The sequence below is a fragment of the Hydra vulgaris genome, chromosome 12 (assembly GCF_038396675.1).
Source record: "Hydra vulgaris chromosome 12, alternate assembly HydraT2T_AEP".
Taxonomy (NCBI): domain Eukaryota; kingdom Metazoa; phylum Cnidaria; class Hydrozoa; order Anthoathecata; family Hydridae; genus Hydra; species Hydra vulgaris.
Window position 1 is genome coordinate 62,959,345 of NC_088931.1, and position 20,938 is coordinate 62,980,282.

The following is a 20,938-nucleotide window of genomic DNA, read 5'->3' on the forward strand; positions in this document are numbered from 1 at the left end:
GTGCTCCTAAAATTGCGATCTCTAGGAATATAGACCCCTCCGCACTTAAGTCAGGACTGATAAAGCTAAAGATGCCCCTGAGTTGACTTTTAATGAAAGGTTTTCAAAACTATCGTAAGTCAATTTTCTTAATTTACTGCTAATAGAGTTTTTTTTTCTTTTTTTAAGTTCAAACGGTTGAATAAATATTTTATTAGAAATTGAACTAAGATTTTTCAATTTGTAAACAAAGTTGTAACTTTAAACCCTTTAAACACAATTAAAATAAATCAAACCATAACCTTTACCCTTAGAGGTTATTTTATTGAAAACCATACCCTAAGAGTCAGGCTTGACTCTTAGGGTATGGTTTTCAATAAAATAACCTCTATGCTAGGGTCGGATTTTAATAACACTCGTTTCGCGTAAAACCTATATTTGTGTTTGCTTAGTTTATTTTTAAAATCGTTTTTGCCATATTAACATTCCTATGACGGCTGTAGATGTGTGTTGGAAAGTATACAAACTCTCTTCAAAAGAAATGCTTACACTTTCAGTATTATTTTTTAATAAATCTTCACTTTTTTACTTACGTTCATTTCTTTTTTTCTACAGCATAATAACTTTCTTATAACTACAGAATAATAACTTTCTTTATTTCTTCAACTAAAGAATCTGTGTTTATTTAGAGCTATAACGTGTTCGTTTAGAGTTATAACGTCTATGCTTTGTAAAAAAAACATGTTTCTTTGAAAAACTAATTTGAGAATTTCGTTAAACAAAGCACACTCCATCGCAGTAATTAAAAATCTCAATAAAAACTGCCTTTATATTTGTAGAAGGACAAACTTAAAAGAAGTCACTCTCCCATACAAAGATCATAAAAAGTTTCAGGAAATAGATTTAATTTCCTCCCGATAAACATTACTCGCTGCAGATTAGGCACCAACGATTTAATTTTTTTTTTCAGAAAAATCAATTGCTTCAAGCGTGAATATGAGACCATAAACTGTTATGTGCAAAATTGCAGAAATTTGCATTAATACAGAAAAAATAACATGGTTTGAATATTTTGGGGCGAGTCATCAACGAAAACACCCGAAAAAGTCCTTTGGAGGAGTGATAATACCCTTGGAATATTATTGCAAGTGGTTTTAAAATCAACCATTACCGTCCGAGAAAGAAATTTTAATTTTAATATTTTTATAGCAAAAACGCTCATATTGTGAATTTTTTCAAAGGGTTTTATGAAGTAAAAACATTTTTATATATTATTATATTAATATTTTATTGTAAATATGGAATAAATAACAACAAACATTCTTAAAAATTCAAACTCTAACAAAGAAATTGCTTTTTCTTCTACAAAACTAGAACCCACCACATCTTTAATGTTGAACATCAGTTTTGTTTTGATTTCTTGTTAATCCACAACATTTTTTTAAGTTCATCATTTATTTCCTAGTATTCAAACTAAAATAAATAAAATTATGTTAGAGGAACAAAAAAATATATTTTTTGTTCCTCTAACAAAATGCCCAATTCTCCTAAAACTCATGCTGAATGTTGAAACACAGTTTGCATTCTCTGCATGTCAAAATGTGATCGAAGTATAACATCTTTCTTGATAAGCAGATTGGAAAAACACTCTCCAAAATCATTAGACTTTAATGATGATCATCTTCCAAATGGAATGTGCACAAATTGTCGTTTCATTCTGCAAAAAATTGATGCGGGAAAAACATCACAACCATTTCACAAATTGTATGATTTTAGTTCAATTGCTGCGAAGTCATCAACAAGAAATTCTCCTGCATGTTACTGTATTATTTGCCAAATTGCTAAGTCAAAGGGCGAAAGTTCATCTCCTTTGTCGAGCAGTACAACTCAAGAGAAATCATCTAAAGTTGAAAAAAGATGCACAAATTGCCTCATGTGATTGGACCAGATTTATCCCATAAGTGCACCCCTGGAACTAGAAGCACAAACCTGATTGCACTTGCAAAAACAAACACAAAAAGAGCAGAAATTCTTGCATCTTCTGTTTTGGGAACCCAGGATGTATCTTTAAATGGTACAATGCGACTGAGCAAATCAAGTGGGGGACCTAAATTACCACTGAAACTTGGTAAGTGTTTTTTTACTGCTTTTTACCCAACATATTGCTTTTCATTAAGTACAATTTATTCTAATAATCCGTTTTAAATTTCAGGCAAAGCTACTGCAACACAACTGTTTAAGGATCCTCTTCCAACTGAAAGCCTTGTGACAGTTCAACTTAACACTGGTTTGTCCAACAACCAGATAAGACAACTTGCTTTAACTCTTAACTCTGCAGGCCAACAAAAAATTGTTGAGCCATATTTTGCTCGGAAATTTGCAGAGCAAGGAAAGTTGCTCAAAGATCACTTTTCTGTCACTAAAATTAATTGTTCTGGCACTGACTACCTTAAAGATGTTGTACATTGTAATGATATTGGCAGCCTTCTTCAATTTATGGTATCAGCAAGATCTGTCTCCGAGGAACATCTAATTAAGATTGGACTTGATGGTGGAGGTAACTTTCTTAAGATGAGTCTGGGCATTATCAAGGTAGCCCCAGAACCAACCAGTCCCGTCCTGAAGACTCCTAAGCTTTGTAGTTCTTCCTTTAAAGATTCTGGAGTAAAGAAACAGCTGATTATAGCAATCTCTGAAGAAATGCCAGAAAACTATGATAACATTAAAAGCCTGTGGAAACTCACCAATATTGGTGCTTTTTCCTTTGTCTTGTCTTGTGACATAAAAACATGCTATCATTCTTTGTGAACTTTAATCGCGTGCTAACAAACATCCTTGCTGTTGGTGTGATGCAGACTCTCCAAACCTTAGAAAATGTGGTGCACTGAGAACTTTTGGAAGCATCAGAAAGGCTCATCATCAGCAAGCTTTTGTTACTGAAGGAAGTAATGTAAAGGGTGCTAAATGCTTTGGAAATTTCATCAACGTGCCCTTACTCAATATTTCAGATGAAACACTCATTCTAAAAGCAATACCACCAATGGAACTTCACCTACTGATGGGTGTGGTCAACCACCTTTTTAAGAGTCTGAGCAAAGTCTTTGGCCAGAGGTCAAAGAATAGCTAGAGGTTTTAAACATTCCTCTCCAACCCTTTCATGGAGGACATTTTCATGGAAATTATTGTCAAAGGCTGTTGAAAAGTATTGATATACTTCAACAAAAAGTTGAAGCAGCAGCTGTAAGTGCAACATTTCCCTATGTTGAAGCATTCAGGCAATTTGATAAGTTAGTTACTGCATCTTTTGGAACCCATCTGGATGAAAATTTTCAAGATTACATTGAGAACTTCAAAGCTGCATACCTAGCTCTTCCAGTCTTAATAACTCCTAAGGTCTACACTGTATTCTTTCACGTGGCCCAGTTCATCTCTCTGAGCCATCAAAGTCCTGGAATATACAGTAAACAAGCCACTGAAGCTCTTCATGCAAACTTCAAGCCTCAAAGGTAACGATTCAAGAGACATGCACTTCACCCAGAACATGGACTGCAATTACTTAACTGTGTTGTAGACTACAACCGCAAACATGTATAGAAGTCAAAATCAAAACATATAAGAGTGGAAAACGCGATTTTATTAGTGTTCAGATTTTTTAGCTATATGATTAAATCCATTATGATATTAAGAGAATCAAATTGTAAAATAATGCAGAAATTTGCTTTGTTGTTCTTGCTTTTTCAGTTGTTTTGTAAGAAAATACACATTTTTGGAAACGAACAACTCAGAATCGGATGAATTAATAGCTTTTTAGTACTAAAAGATAGTTTGAAACTTAGCCAGTATTGAGAAAAACAAAAATGCTTTTTCTCACGGAGAAAGCATTTTTCACGAAAAAATTTCTCTCACGGACGGTAATCGTTGATTTTAAAATTACTTGTTATTATATCTTATGGGTATGTACTACCATCCCTCCGAAGGGTTTTTCGGGTGTTTTTGTTGATGACTCACCCTAAAATTTTCAAACCGTGATAAATAAGCCGCTTGAAAGTTTTGTTTACATTTACTTATTTTTAATGACACATTTCTTTGTGTAATTCAACAAAATATGGGGTCTTTATAATAAAGCGGTTTATTTGTTGATTTTTCAAATAAGATTGCTAGTAGCCAACTTTACATTTTTCTACTCCAGTTTGAAGCAACTTAATACCAAAAATTGCTGGTACCTACTGCGGATAAACAAATTTAGCAAATAATATTTAAAAAGTACTTAGCGAAACTTAAAAATATAAACGGGGAATTTCATTGAATTAAAAAACAAAACAAAAAAACTTAAAAGATCATTTCTATTTAAAAAAAATATACTACATTATCTACAAACAATACATGTTAAATAAGCAATTTATGACATAAATTCCTTTTTCTTTTTTTTTTTAAACTAAGTTTTCTGATAATTTAAAAAATTACAATAGATATGAGTGAAATACGAAACAACCAGACTTAACGGGACAACAGACTTAATTGTCAATTAGCTAGTTGCTGACTCGATCTTCGCATAATCATCTATGTCTACAGATTTGCTGACTCAATCCTCGCATAATCATCTGTGTCTATAGATTTGCAGAAATAAATAGCATATTTTAGTTTCTCTTTAAGTGTTTCATAGTTTGTGTACCTTGGCATTTTAAGTAAGAAAAAACAGGTGTAGGATTCTGGAAGATACTCATCTGGTGGATTGTATTTATCTAAAACCTAAAATCATAATTTTCGTGTTTAGTCGAAAAAAAATTATGCAAAACTCATGTCTAAAATAAAAACGGAAATTTTTATAACCTGAAATATAAAATCTTTTCCTCGAAAATCAGCATGCGTTCTAGGTAAGCGCGTTCGCCCCCAAACAAACCTTAAAAATAACGATCGCTCATGATTAGTAAAATCTTCTAAAACTCGCCAAAACCAACCAACTAGTGGAGAAAGAGGATCTATCCCTTTGTATGATGTTAAAGAACGCAAGTCTTCCACTGGAATGTCTGGGCTTCCACAAACTATAGTTTCAAATTCGGAACCGGTAAATAATGATAATACAGGAACAGGTATTACTTGAGCCATTCCAAATCGAATCCAACCCACAATTTCATCAAACTCGTGTTGTTTGTAAAAGAGTGCAGACTTAAGGTATTCCATTTTGTTTAATTCGTTTATTGTTTTATGAGACTCACTCAGAACAATTTCTTCTCTACCAGCACTAAGGACAACATATGGCAGTTCAACAGCCTCAAGATCGGCACCTTTTACCGTAAGAAGATACGAATATTTGGCAAAAAAACCACGATCCATATCTCCAATATCTTCTAAAGTGATATTTGAGCCAACTAACAGCTTCCACATAGGCTCTGCTAAATTTAAACTCATGGGATGGCCAGTGCGCACAGCTATTCCAAGCAAGATACCTAAACATGTATATGTATACATATTGAATATATATATAAATAAATTAAAATGTATATATATATATATATATATATATATATATATATATATATATATATATATATATATAATATATATATATATATATATATAAATAAATAAATTAAAATGTATATATATATATATATATATATATATATATATATATGTGTGTGTATGTATATATATAAATATATAACATATATATAACATATATAAAATATATAAAGATTATAATTAAAAATATTAAGACTTTCACTTAAATTTCCTCCTACCAAAAAAGCGAAATAGATCTCTGGCATTCGCGTGTTTTAGACCTGGGTTAAGCATAAAGCAATCGTAATCTTGATCGTTTTCTTCCACGTTGTTAGGAGTGGGCAAAAGGATTGGAAGACTACCGTTTCTTAATTCTTCACAAATTTCCGCTAAAGATTCCGAAAACCCTCCACCACAATCATCAACTGACTCGCCAACAAACTTAACTTTCCACATTCGATTAGGTAAACGAAAACTATCAGATGGGAATTCATTAATCAAGCAAGCTAGTTGAGTAAACAATGATTGATTTATATTAGAACCACGTAATTGACGATGCTTTACGACCTAAAAAACAAAAACTTTTATAACTTTAACGAGTGGTAAATGTTTTTACTTATTGTTGACAAAAAATAAATTACCCTATTAAGTTGTACAACAGGACCATGTTGTTGATCACGTATTGAAGTCGATTCAATTACTTTTCTCATTATTGATTCCTGACATGAAAAGTTTTGAATGGATTTTAGAAAAAAAATTAACAATCCGTTGATCCTATAGAATAATATATAGACAAAAGCTTTTACAAAGTACTCAAATACCTTAAATGAAAACAAGATTATGCGTCTCAAAGAATTTATCATAGGTTCTTCAACATCTGTATCTTGTGGAACGAGATCAAGCAAAGGAAAACATAAACAAATCAACTTTGAAAAGCTATTTAAAAGAAACGCTCTATCACGTAAAGCATTCATGGGTAGATGCTTTAAATTATTGTATTCAACTGGGACTTCTAATGGCAAACTTCTTCTTTCACTTGCTTTACTTGTTGACCATGCAATGGTGTGGGCTGATCCACAAGATATTCGATCAATCTTTTTATTCTATAAAAGTAAAAGTATGTTAAACAAAGAACTACATGCTTTGCTTCTAAAAAACAGTTATATTAAAACTATACTAGTAAGAATGTATTTAAAGTTGGTGTTTGTCGAGCTATGATAGTGCCATCACCAAGTTGACCTTCATCATTGTCACCCCAACAATACACTTCACCTTCATCAGTGCAAACAACACAGTGCAATGAACCACATGATATTGAAGTTACAATTTTATTAAAAAGGGCTGTTACCATCATTGGACGCCGCACGTGTTCTTCTGTGCCATGACCCAAGCGATAATAATCTCCTTTTCCCCTAAAATAAAACTTAAATTATTTAAATATTAGTAATATATTTAATAAATATTATCCTATAAATTCTATGAATATTTTACACCAAAGTGCACACACATGCAATGCAATACACAAGCAACACACTACACCACAATATGATTATGCTTAAAATTTGAGCTGGCTCTCATTATAACTAAAGTAACTTAAATGTCAAAGAAGAGGAGAAGGGATGAGCCAACTCCCCTCTTGAAACTTAATGACGACTACAAAATTACAAAAATCTACAAAACTTATTGTAAAAGAAGAATGTTAGTCACTTTATGTCTCTATTTTTCTTATGTTAATGTCATTGTACAGAAGACATCTAGCTAACTGCTGTGGTTGACCTGATGAATATGAAAAATCCAATTTGATTCCTGTTTTTTTTTAATTAATATATATTCTTCCTTACTTCAAAGAACAGAGTATTACGAGCTGTCTTAGAATCTGTCTATGAATAGACTCTTGCAATTATATGAACAACGAATTTCATGAAATGGTTAGAATATAGTACCTGTACAAACCTAACATTTGATCCAGCTGTTAGACTTTTCATTTGCCTATGATGCACATCATTTGACTTTTTAGTTAAAAAAACCACCTTCTTGAGCATAGTTCTTTTAAAGTTTCAAAGTTGTTATTGGTATTAAGAACCTTGTATATATATTCTTCAACCTTCTAAACACTGTATTGTATATATATTCTTCAACCTTCTAAACTATTAAATGTGCCTCAACTAACATTATCAGTGAATTTCGAAGAGAGAAATGTTCAGAAGTAAAGTAAAATATTTTTTTATAAAACATAACTATATAAACATTTATAAATTTATAATATATCTACATACATTATGTATACTTATAATATATTTGCTTCTTTATAAACATTTTTATGATTTCTAAAATGAGCATAATTAAAAAATTTGTTGCGAAGTTTCATTTTATCACCAGTATATTGAAATCTTTTTGGTGTTCAACTTTATATACTGTTGTTATACTGTTGAAACTGTTGAACCAAACAGATGTTGACATCCATTAATTATTTTAAAACTACAAATACAAATTATTTTAAAACTAAAAATACAAATTTTTTATTTGTCATAGGGTCTATCATAAACATATTGTGCACCCAGATAATTCTACTTTCACTGCCCATAACTAAAAAAAGCTATATTTTCTAAAACTGACCAAATGGACCACTGCACAGTAGGCCAGGTGATTGACAAAAGTAAAAAAAAAGGCACTCTCAAAAATGACATTATTATATATAATTTTACAGCTTAAACATTTAGCTTTAATAAAATGTATTTATATATAAATATTTTTGTCTCGTATGCTTTTAAGCTGTAAAATAAAAAGCTTTTTTTTTAATTTGATATTTTTTGTGTTACTAATAATCATAAATTAGTTAATTTTAAAATTTCTCTTTTAATTGCATAATCAAATCAAATCAAGCATCATCTTTCAAATGAGCTATTGCAACACTATTTTGCACGTAAGTTATGTCAAATGAAATGATTTTAAATGGAGTATTTGAAGTACTTTTTTCAGTTAAAATTTCACTTATATAGTCGAATACTTTTGCAGTCCAAGGTAATCCAGTTATTTGAGACTTTAAATACATTGTTTAATATGTATATTAGACAGGCCAGAAAAATTTTTTTTTGGTGCCAAGCAAACAATATGTTTTTTGTATAGCATTTCTCAATTTTCACCATAACGTCAAGTTGTAAAGATATCTGGATTCAAATCTTTAGCATTCGGGATAAAACCCCTAATATTGTCAAAAAAAAAATTATTTAAAAGTCAACCTGAGTCTGAAAAGAAGCATATTTTCACAGAGATTTTAGAAAATATAAATATTTTTACCTTAAATTTATTAACAAAAAAATATTGTTAAAAAATGCTTAAGACTCTTAAAACAATTTTAACAATATGTTTCCATAGCAATAATATAAAAAGTATTCATTTTTATTACAAGCAAACATTATTTTTAAAATTTTTTATGAAAATACGCTTTTTTTGAGACCCAGATTGACATACTGTTGAATAATTTTTTTTGACAACATTAGGAATTTTATCCCAATTGCTAAAGATTTGAACTCCAATATCTTTACAACTTGAAATGATGGTGAAAAATAAGTTGTGTATTCAAAATCTGAGAAATGCTATATAAAAAACATATTGTTTGCTCGGCACCAGAACTTTTTTTTGTTGGCCTGTGTTATCAATATAAATTTGGTTTATTATCTGCACATGTCTGCATGGACCTCTAATAATGATTTTTACAAGTTAAATGATGTATCCAATTTTATGTGGTAAAAACATTATATATATATATATTTTTCTAAATGGTTATGTAATAATTGGGTCTCAGTGAGACTAGATTAATGTTACAAACTTGTTTTTAATATTGAAACATCCTAAAAATACCTATTTATAAGATTTTGCAAATGTGTAATTTATATTTTTATATTGTTAAAACATGAAAAATATTGATATTTATTCATAATACAAAAAATCTTAAAGTTAGCTAATCCTAATATTTTGGATGCAGTTTATGAATCTATAATAAATAATATATAAACTTAATGTTAACTGCAAATAATAACTTGTCTAATTTCATAAAGCATCTTTGACAAAAGTAACATATATGTAAAAGCTCTAAAATTCATTTTGAAGAGAATAACAAACAATTGCAACAAAATGAATTGATATTGGTTCAATTTGTAATTAATAGTAAAAGCATTCTTCTAAATGCTTTCATTGATAAAGATAACTCTTCTCTTATTCCAATTGTATTATCCGGCAGACCCCAGGTGAATTTTGATACTTCAAGTAGTGAAACAAAGAAAAGAAGATTGGTACCATTAAGTGCATTTTATGATTCTCAGAACTATTATTTGCATCAGGTTGTAGTTTGCGCCAAAATATTAAAGAAAAAGAAGCAGTTTTGCAATTATTAGAATATGAGTTTTAATTTGAAGAATAATGTTGAACCAAAACTTTTATATTACTACACATACACAAAAAGCTTTAAGCGTTAGGTTAGGCGTTAGGTTAGGCGTTAGGTTAAGCGTTAGGTTCTTTTTTATATAGATTATGTAGTAGTTTCATGATATAAAAAATAGAGCCCGTAAACTGCATAAAAATACCTTAAATTAGTAACTGGATATGTATTTTTTTTTTTTTAGACATAAAATAATTTTCAATTAACTGCCACATTAATATTAATCAAATTTTTCACTTTGATGTTTTAAGAAAGCCACTTAAGCTTGTAACTATGCAAAATAAACCATGGCCAAGCATTTCAGAAGTCACTATCAAACAAATAAAAAATCTGTAATACCACTATATTTGTAATATAATAAATACTCAATGTGGTGATTATGGGAGTAATTCAATAAAGTTATTACTTTTGTCCAGAGTTGTTAACAAGGCCAAAAGTAGCAAAGCCAAGGCCATGGCCACATGTTACAAGGCCAAGGCCTATGCAAACATTTTCAAGACCAAAGACTTCAATTTTTGCCTTATATTAAGACCAATTATTAACAAAACTGTAAGTAACAAGTGCTGTGACAATAAAACCACAAAATAGACCAAGGTTAAGTGCAGAATTCAACAAAATCAATAGAAAAATATGTATTTTTTTTCAAGGCCAAGGCCAAAACAATCAAGACAAAGGCCAAAATTTTCAAAGCCAAGACTCTTCTTCATTTTCATTTTCTAAGGCCTTTAAAAGTATTTAAAACTATTAGCAAGGTTTTTGAGTCTTAGATAAAAAACAAAACAAAAAAAAACTCTTAGTTTACTCCTTTGAACCTAATTACAGGTGAGGAGAAATTAGTTACACAAAAGTTAACTTAGTTTTGCTTGAAATTCATAATATTATATTTTAGCATTCGAATGTAATTTGTATTTTTAAATATTCTAGTTTTAATCAAAAAAAAAATTATTAAAAAAAAAAGTTAAATGGCAAAGAAAGAGCAGTTCTTCAAAATAATGTCAAAAACTATTTTGTAAAAAATCCAAAAGCTACTAAAGCTGAAGCTGCTAACCATTTTATTAAAAAAGGAATCTGTTACAAAACAGCATATAATTATATCAATCGACACCTTACAGGAGAGTGTTTAAAAGTTACAAAAAATTCTGGACGCCTATCATCTTGGACTTGAAAAAAAAAAGCAAAACTTTGCAGGTTGACCAACAATTGAAAAGGTGAAAAGAAAACTCGCACATTATTTCAATGTTGATCAAAAGACAATTTCTACACAATTAGCCAAAATGAACATTAAGTACCATAAACGTGAAAAAACATCCATATAAAATGATGGACAGCATCTAAGGAAACAAAAAAGAAGCTGAAAACGTGTAAATCACCTCTATGAAGAACAGAGCGTTTTAATTTTAGACAACGAAAAATACTTTAGTTTTGGTGGCGATGAAATGCCTGGAAAGGCCAGATATTACACGGATGACAAAGACAAATGCCCAGATAATGTTCGTTTTGCAGGAAAAGAAAAATTTCCAAAAAATTTTTTGTTTTGATAGCACTATCTGAGTGCGGAATGTCCAAACCACTCTTTTGGTCAACAACATCGGCTGCAATAAAATCAAGCATTTATATCAAAGAATGCTTAAAGGAACGACTTATACCATTCATCAATAAGTATCATCAAGACCTGAATTACATTTTTTGGCCAGATTTAGCTAGTGCTCATAAGTTTTAAGAGGCCGTTTCCTGGATGGATGAAAATATCAATTTCGTGCCGGTCGATATGAACACCCCTAATGTCCCCAAAGCCCGGCCAATCGAAGACTTTTGGGAGTATTGGCTCAGAATGTATTGGGTGAATGTGAGGGTGGATGGGAGGCCAAAAGTTCACAACAATTGATTGGGCATATCAATGCTTGTTTGAAAAAAATTGATGCAACATTTTTACAATCACTTATGTAGGGTATCAAGACAAAATTGATATTAATAGCCAACAAGAGAGTGTTATCTATCAAAAAACAATTTTGTTAAAATAAATATTGTATTAACTTGAAAAAAATTAAAAAAAAATTTTGCTTTTATTTCTTTAAAAATACAAGGCTTTGATTTTTGTGTAACTAACTTCTCCTCACCTGTTAATTTACTTTCTGACAACCAATATGGTTTTCAATTTCCTCAATCTACTGTAGATTTGATTTTTGAAATGATTTTTTCAAACAATTCAATTGAAAATATATCGCTAAAATTAATATTACTTTTAATTTAATTTAGTTTAAAAGTTAAGCGTTTTAACTTGATTAATATATGAAAAATAGCTTGAATAAGATCAAGTAGCCACAATGGACACACTTATTTAATAATAAATCGCAACTCATACTATTACTAAAATATCAACAAAAATCATTATGCTTATAATACATAATTTAAAAAAAAGATATTCAATATAATACTTGACTCACCATGTGTAAAGAACACCATATTTTGTAAGCGCCATTGAAAATTGCGAACCACATTCTACCTTAACAATACCTTTTCCTGACAACTCTTCAATTATCATAGGTACCTTGCATCCATCACTCCCACCTTAAAAAAATATTCATACTACACATCCATCACTTCCATCTTAATAAAACCACACAAATAAAAATCCAAGAAATGAAAATTGAATTTCTTTAATAATACTTTATTAAAAAACTAACCTCGTCCCAGTTTTCCATAATCCCCATCACCCCATGACCAAACATTATCATCGTTTGTAATGCATAATGTTTGAGCATCACCGCTACCACACGCTACATCAAGAACAAAAAAAAACTGCAATGCTTCAACTTGTTTTGGCTTTAACTGATCATCACTATCACCATGACCTAAATTTAAATAATATATAAGGCGCTGTTATGAGATATTGTTGCATAATGGAAAAGTGTTATGCGAGTAAATGTAACTTTACTCAATATTCATATTTACATTGTTAAAAGTTAAATTACATCAGTTGTGTATTTAAAAGTACTTTTAAAGTCTTTATCTTTATAAAATATTCATAAAATTTTTTTAAATTAAACAATATTATAATAAAAAAAAATATCAATAAAATTTAAATATGTTGTTTGAAAAAAAAAAATTTCTTTAAACTAAAAAACTTATACTCATTTAAACTTTTATTTAAATATTTACTTCTTAAAACTTATTTAAATATTTTAAATCTTAAAACTTATTTAAATATTTACTTCTTAAAACAGTAGTGGTGTAGTGGTAGAGCGCTCGCCTCATAAGCGAGAAGTTCTGAGTTCAATCCCCACCATGTCCCTGGTAGTACCGCGCTCAACTTGTTTCTCCGCGCAGTGGCCTTGTTTGTCAAGGTTCGTGTTTCGGAGTTATAGAGTTGAGAGAGGGTTGTAACCACAAATAGCAGCCTCCTCAACTGTAGTGGCCCTCTTGGCCTTAGGGAGGCGAATAGTTAAAAAAAAACACACACATTTATAACACAACATTATCGTTTTATGTTTTCTTTCTTACAATTTAGTTGATTTTTTTTTTAATAAGCGGGCTGTTGTTTAAGAATGAATTTCTTAATGGTCAAAAAACAAAAAACAAAACAAACTATTAACAATTTTTTTTTTAAACATTTTGGCTTTAACAAAATGTTTAAAAAAAAAATTGTTAATAGTTTGTTTAAAAAAATTTTTTGTTTAAAAAAAATTGTTAATAGTTTGTTTTTTGCTTCGCCTACTTCTCAATCAACATTCATACTAAGATCAATCTAAAAACTGATAATGAAAAAACTTTTATTAGCAATTTCAAAACTTAAAAAAATCATCTTTTCAAAAATTTGTTACATAAAGTTTACTAAAAAAATTATCTAAAACAATTTTGTCTCCAGGCTTGATTATGGTTTATCCGACAATACACACATACAGTTATAAGTATATGTGTGTATGTACTTGATGCATTAAGCACTTTTGTATATTAGCACTTTCGTAACAAGAAAAAAAAAATTTATTGACTTATAACTACAAATAATAAATGATAATTAATCAATTAAAAATAAAACTATAAATAAACAAAACAGTTGAATTTAAAACGAACATAAAAAAGTAACTAAAATTAAATTTGATAAAAAGAGTTTTCTTTAACGTGTTTAGAAATTTTATGTTATAAAAAAATATTGTAAAAATTTTATTATTAAATTTTTAAAAAAATTAAAATTTTTTTTTTTAAATTTAAAAAAAAGTAAATTAAATTTAATTAAAAAAAACTAAATTTATTAACATTTATAAACAAAGTTAATTTGAATATAATAAAATAAATTTAAATTTAAAATTATTTAAAAACGAAAAGTAGAAAAAAATTTATTTAACTTTTTTTTTTTAATCTAAAAATAAAAATAATTTCACTGCTGTGAAATTATTGCTGTAAAAATGTTTTTTACAACAATAAATTACTGCTTGATGTTTTTTTGCATAAACTATTTTAAAAGATTGTTTAAATAATTTAAATAATAATAAAAGACTTAACGCGTAGATAAAATCACCATTTTGTACATAAAATTTGAATAGTTTCTTAACAAGGCTGGATATATGACATAATCTGCAAAATTATTGATGATGGGTAAACAAAGTTGATTAATTTGTCAATAGTACTAAATGGCTAAGCTCTGCAAATATGACTGATCTAATTTTAAGTTCAAAGGTGTTGCCTTTTAGAATAATCTCTCTGAGATTTCTTAGTGATTACAAACACTTCATATACATTCATTTCTTTGATTTGGCATCAAAGTATTAATTTCTGATTCTCTGATCTCTATTTCCAACCTTGCTTTATCTAAAAGATAATCTCACACTTCTTTAAAAAAAAGTAAAATTAAGTTAAATTATAGATTTACTGATATAACACTATTGGTATAATATAACCAATATAATATAACCAATTATATATATAATATAACCATTTATAATATATATATATAACCATAACCATATATAACCATAACCATATATAACCTTAACCATAACATAATATATATATATAACCATAAGTATAATATAACCAATTGGTATATTATAATACATAAAACAAACTCATGCAAGTATGTTTTCCAGAGCCTTTTATATTCACAAAACTATTTCATAAAAAGTTATCAGCTTTAGTAGAAGTTTTGTTTGATGAAATTTTTTCATGTTCTTTATTTGAATATTCTGGAGTATGATAATTTTTTTATGTTCTTTATTTAAATATTCTGGAGTATGATAATTTTTTTATGTTCTTTATTTGAATATCCTGAAATGTCAATTTTTTCATGTCCTCATTGAATATTCTGGTGAATGTCAATTTTTTCATGTCTTTATTTGAATATTCTAGAGTATGATATTTTTTTCATATCTTTATTTGAATATTCTGGTGAATGTTAATTTTTTCATGTCTTCATTTGAATATTCAAGAGTTTGTTAATTTTCAATTAAAGATCTAATTATCATCTAATGTTTTAAATTTGGGTACTTAAAAAAATCTCAGGTCTCACCTAAACTTTCTAACAATCATTAATGTTGACCACTCATTTATCAACAGTGAGAGAAGTTTTACTTTACCCTGTATGATTTTATTATTTACTGAAGACATAGAAAAGATCGATAAGTCTCAAAATGTTGGAGAGGTTTGACAATGAACAAGCATATGATGATGACAATGAACATATGGATTTCCTTTATAAGTTTTTTTTTATCCCTCATAGTTGTTGAAGGAAATTATTTTCATATTTTCCAACCTTGTCATTAAAACTCTCAGCATTTTTAGCATCTTCAGCATCTTTCAGCATCTTCAGCAGCTTTCAGCTCATTAATAAAGTTGTAATAATAATAAAAGAATACAAGTTTTGAAAAATAGAGTTTAAAAATAATAGTTTAATAAAGTTAGGAAAAAAAACAACAAAAAAAAAAACAACTCAAAATCAACACATTAAAAATTCTACTCACCAAGTCTTCCATAACGTCCTTTTCCCCAAGTGTATAACTCCCCATTTAAACCAATAGCTGCACTATGAGAACCTCCAGCACAAATATTAGTTATTATTTTTCCACAAAAAAATTCAATTCGCTTTGGTTGACTACTTGTTCTATCAAATGTTAATGTTGTAACAATAAACGATTTACAAAAAAATTACCAAAAAATCGCCATTATCAAATTATTTAACTTACTGTCTATTTCCATGACCTAACTTTCCATCTTCTCCTTCTCCCCATGAGAACACTTCCCCATCTGATGAAAGAGCCAAACAATGCCTACCACCAGAGTGAACAGAGATTTTTTTTATGTTTATGTGTTTGATTGATTCTAGTAAACGAGGGGAAGTTACTGTTTCTGAATAACCCAATCCAAGCTGACCATTGTTTCCATATCCTGTTGCAAATACCTGAAAACATCAACTTAAAATAAGTAAAAAAAAAAAACATTTAAATTTTATACTAATTTTAAAAATTCTTTTACTACAAAACTTTTTATTTACTACTGTATTTTTACATTTACTACTAAATTTTTTATCAATTTATTTTTCAAAAGCTTTTAAATTTTTTTTTTATGCATAAACTCAAATTTTTAATAGCAAGCTAAAACTAACACCTTTCCATCAGAATTCAGAAAGAAAAAAGTTTGTTCTCCTCCAATTATTTGAACAGGTTTGATAGCAGCAATAGCAGAGCAAAGAACAGGTGATTTTACTTTTATTCCACTTACACCACCAAGCTGACCACGATGATTGTGACCCCAACCATAAACAGTACCAGCTCCAGCCCAAATCATGTTCCAGTCTTGAGATTTTCTATTACATAAACATATATATATATATATATATATATATATATATATATATATATATATATATATATATATATATATATATATATATATATATATATATATATATATACACTATGTAAATAACCAGTAATAAACTAAAAACTTTAAATATTGTAGTTTTATTTACTAGCCTCTTTTACAAAATGATTGATTTACAGTGTTATTAAAATGTGTTCTTAACACTTGTGTTATTCAAATAACTTTAATATTACGCTTTGTATATATTTTTAATGTTCTCAAGGAATTTCTTTTCCAGTAAAAAAAAAAAAAAAAGTGGAATAAAAGCCTTATAAGTTTAAATAAATGCTGATTTCAGCGAAAAGTAAAATTTGCTTATCTAACAATATATAGTCGCACTTAAATTTAAAAATAGGTTAAACCTAAGCATTACAAGGTTAAATATGAGGAAAATTGTTTTTTATAGTCTAGTTTATTTTTAGGGTACATGCTTTAAATAATTAAATAAACACTGTACCTGTCAAGTGATAAAATCATTATATTGAAACCAAGCAACTAAATTTCTAAGAGCCAAGCTAAGTTAGTTAAAAATAAAATTTTTAAAGTAATATTTTTATTGCGAGTTGTTGCTGTATTTCCAATACCAGAACAAATGTAACTTATAAAACTATCATTGTCTAAATAAATATTTCACATGCTTGCTAGATTGTTTTTTAATTTTTGTACATTTCATTCATTTATGTCGTATTAAAACTAAATATTTTGATAATCATTATTGATTATCATATTTTGATTATATTATTAATTTTTGATATTTTGATAAAAAATGTCATTTTATAAAAATACAAGCTTTTTTTATTTTATCTGAATTTATTTGTAAATAAAGAGTATATTTAAGACATGTAACAAAAGAAATCTGTGCGTATGTTTATGGAGTATTGATGTGGTGTTTATGGAAACCATGCATTACTTTAATTAGCTAATTGTTTTAAAATGTCATTGTATCAGTGTTATTAAAAATTTAAACAACTCTGTTATCAAAACATGTAGTTTTAATTGAAATGTCATCAAATCAAGATATGAAGCGAAGAAAAATTTTGCATTTTCTTGCTGAAAAACCTGGTGTATCAAACAAAATAATTTCTAAAGAGTAGCATATTGTTTCGAGAACAGTGCAAAGCATGGTGAAACCATGCTTTGCACTGACCGATTTAAGGATACTGGTACAATCATATGGAAATTACGAAGTAGATCAAAAAAAGTTTTTGTTTGACAAGATCTTGTTTAAAAAGTGAAAGATGGCTTAATCAGAAATCTGGAGATTTCTGTTTGAACTTTAGAAAATAAATTAATAACAAGTGCTTCCACTATACAAGAAGTAAAGAGAATTTTTTTGCTACAAAAAATTATAAAAAGAAAATTGTCAATGGAAAATTATAGTTCAATGTAAAAGAAGCTAAAAACATCCAAGACTACCAAGAAAGTCCATCCGAGAACAGTGCAAAAGCTGACGACAAATGTAAAATGCCAAGTGCGTGCGTTCTCACAAGACAACTTCATAAACTTACTAAAGTTATCCCCAAGTGCCAAAAAAAGTTATGTTCATATCCTAAATAATCCTTAAAAAAATAAATTTCATGTTAAATTAAACTTTCCAGAACAAACTAGTTATCAAAATATTAGCAAAAAACTTTATAATTTTTAATGCCATTTTTTTTCTCTCAAAGGTAAGTTCTGGCTCTTTGATTTTTTTTATTTTAAAAATATCTGATTAATGAAAAAAATATTTTGTTATTAATAAATTATATCAACACAGAAAAGTTCTTTCAAATAAACTCGAGTTATAAACGTTATACTTGGGTTTTCCTTTTTGCAATTAATTTTTATGTAGAAGAATGCCTTTATAAAAAACCTTTTATATAACGAACCAAACTTTTATAACTGAATAAAAACAACACAATCAATAAGTAAATATTTTAAAAGTCTAACTTATATTTATTTTATTTTAAATTATTTTTTTTTATTAATCTCTCAATAAATAAATTGTTTTGGTAATTTTAATAAATTCAAAACTTATTTACTAATGTTTATTTACCAAATAAAAATAACTTGTCTTAGCACTTGGGAATCCTTTTAATTTGAATTTGAGAATATAACATTTAATACCAAAAAGCACTATTGGAATAAATATCCTTTAAATTACCTATGCAGCTTTTTTCTGGTACATGTCTTCTGTATTTGCAATATAAACTTTTGTCTCATAGGTGTGCGGTTTTTAAAATTACTTCATTAAAATATTGTTAAAATAAACATTAACTAAATCATTAAAATACCGCTTAAAAAAATCTATAGAGTTACCAAAATACTACCAAACAAAAAAGTTTTTAGCTTAACATAAATAGCGTAGCGGAATGTAAAGTTGCTCTTTGCCAACATAAAATGGTGTACGCCTGCACTTTATCACAAGGCCTGTATATATATAAATGGCTCAGAGAAGAAGAAGAAGAAAAAAAAAAAGAAAAGCATTAAGAAAACCTGTTCATCCATGTCAGAAGTTGCCAATCTTCTGATTTGCTAAAAACATGTTTTTCATAGTCAAGGGATGGAGATTCATTAACTTGCAATATCTCCACTAATTTCTCTCTCACATCATCAACAAACTGCTTCGGTAAAGACGTATTTTGTATAAAACTATGTGCTGTCCGAACAGCAGTACAATACCGAGAGAACCATGCCCACTGCTGCTTGTCCGAACAACAAGGCATTGAATCCAACCCAAGAGAACATGCAAACAATGCCAATGTCTATATAAATAATGCAGTTTTTAAAAATAAATAAAAGTAATAATAAAAAATATATAAACAACCATACCCTCAAAAATGAAGAAAACATGAGTTGATCATAATTCTTTATTTTTTTCTCTTCAAATGTGTATTGTTCCAGCAAAGCTTTTGGAACTCCTATAATAAACTCTGAGAGTGGAGACTGAGAAACGGCCTAAACATTACAAAAAGATTACTAAAATACTGCTTAAAGAAAATATTTGCTTTTAAAAAGTTTTAAAATTTATTCTAATAATAATAGTAATAATAACACAACCAAATACTGTCAAACAATCATGCATCTGAAACAACTATGTTTTGCATGCTAAATTTTAAACTTTTTGTTTAAATGGTGTGCTGGCACAAATGATGTCAATAAATTTATAAAAACCTACCAGCCATGCCTACCAAAACAAAACCTTCAACTTTTTTAATGTTTTTAAGGCTAAAAGTAAAAGCCAAAATTTTCATTTTAATAGTTTCTTTTTATTATTTTTTTAAAGTTTTTTTTTTCAATTTCAAATTTTTTTTGAATTATATTATTAAAGGACTATTTATTTATTTGTTAAAGTTATGATTGGGTAAAAAATACTGTCATAATCTTTCATCCAATCTTTGTATATATAAACCAGTTCAACTGGATTTTTTAGATTTTATTTTTTTTCAACTGGTTTTGTTGTAGTGACTCTGACAATTTTTGTTATGTATGTGGCAGTTTTACAACTAAACTATAACAACAAACTATTACACCTAGCATCAAGAAAATGTACAATCTTTACTTTGGTTTGCTCCCTAGGTAACCAAGATAAACCATGGGGGCCACATCAAATCTGCTCTGCTTGTTCAAACAAATTACCTGATTTGAAGAACACAAAAAAAAATCTTCAATTATGTTTGCCATATCCCATGATATGGGAGCTTAGAGATCATCATGCAAATTTTTATTTTTGCAGTGTCAATATGACAAGCTTTTCTACAAAGAACATACACAATATTGCTTATTCAGTAAAGAATTCAGCATGTAGACCAGTGAAGCATTGTGAAGAATTGCTCATTCCAATTCCTCTAGACAATGGTATAGATTCCATAAAAGATGAAGTTAATAGTGATGGAATGGCAATTAGTGTCGCACCCAAACTGTCTACAGATTCTGATTATACATTGGAAGATGAGAAAAATGTTCATAATAATAACTACCAAAAGCAAAAAATTAACTCAGCAACATACTTAACAGTAGATGGCCCTCTATGTTATTGCCATGATGCACATGAACTATTCACAGATTTATCTTGAATAAATCTGAAACACATGCAGCATCTGACTAAGCCATCCATCCCTATTGCCCATTCTGTGCATCTAAAAGAGATATATGACAATATGGATATACTACTTGAGGCAATCAAAT

At 28.5% G+C, this 20,938-nt stretch overlaps 1 protein-coding gene across 1 annotated transcript in view; it reads right to left on the reverse strand.

Annotated features, from left to right (window-relative positions):
• Positions 1-4,308: 4,308 nt before the first annotated feature.
• The window catches only part of LOC101238496 (E3 ubiquitin-protein ligase HERC2), a 124,945-nt gene continuing 108,315 nt past the window's right edge, over positions 4,309-20,938 (reverse strand). The window contains exons 44-56 of the mRNA XM_065814049.1: positions 19,583-19,708; positions 19,247-19,515; positions 16,517-16,715; positions 16,096-16,310; positions 15,874-16,013; positions 12,604-12,771; positions 12,364-12,487; positions 6,659-6,893; positions 6,303-6,584; positions 6,123-6,200; positions 5,721-6,048; positions 4,810-5,426; positions 4,309-4,728 (exon numbers count right to left, since the gene is read on the reverse strand). Of these exons, the coding sequence (XP_065670121.1) occupies positions 4,546-4,728; positions 4,810-5,426; positions 5,721-6,048; positions 6,123-6,200; positions 6,303-6,584; positions 6,659-6,893; positions 12,364-12,487; positions 12,604-12,771; positions 15,874-16,013; positions 16,096-16,310; positions 16,517-16,715; positions 19,247-19,515; positions 19,583-19,708 (2,964 nt within the window). The 3' untranslated portion in view covers positions 4,309-4,545. The remainder of the gene's footprint in view (positions 4,729-4,809; positions 5,427-5,720; positions 6,049-6,122; positions 6,201-6,302; positions 6,585-6,658; positions 6,894-12,363; positions 12,488-12,603; positions 12,772-15,873; positions 16,014-16,095; positions 16,311-16,516; positions 16,716-19,246; positions 19,516-19,582; positions 19,709-20,938) is intronic.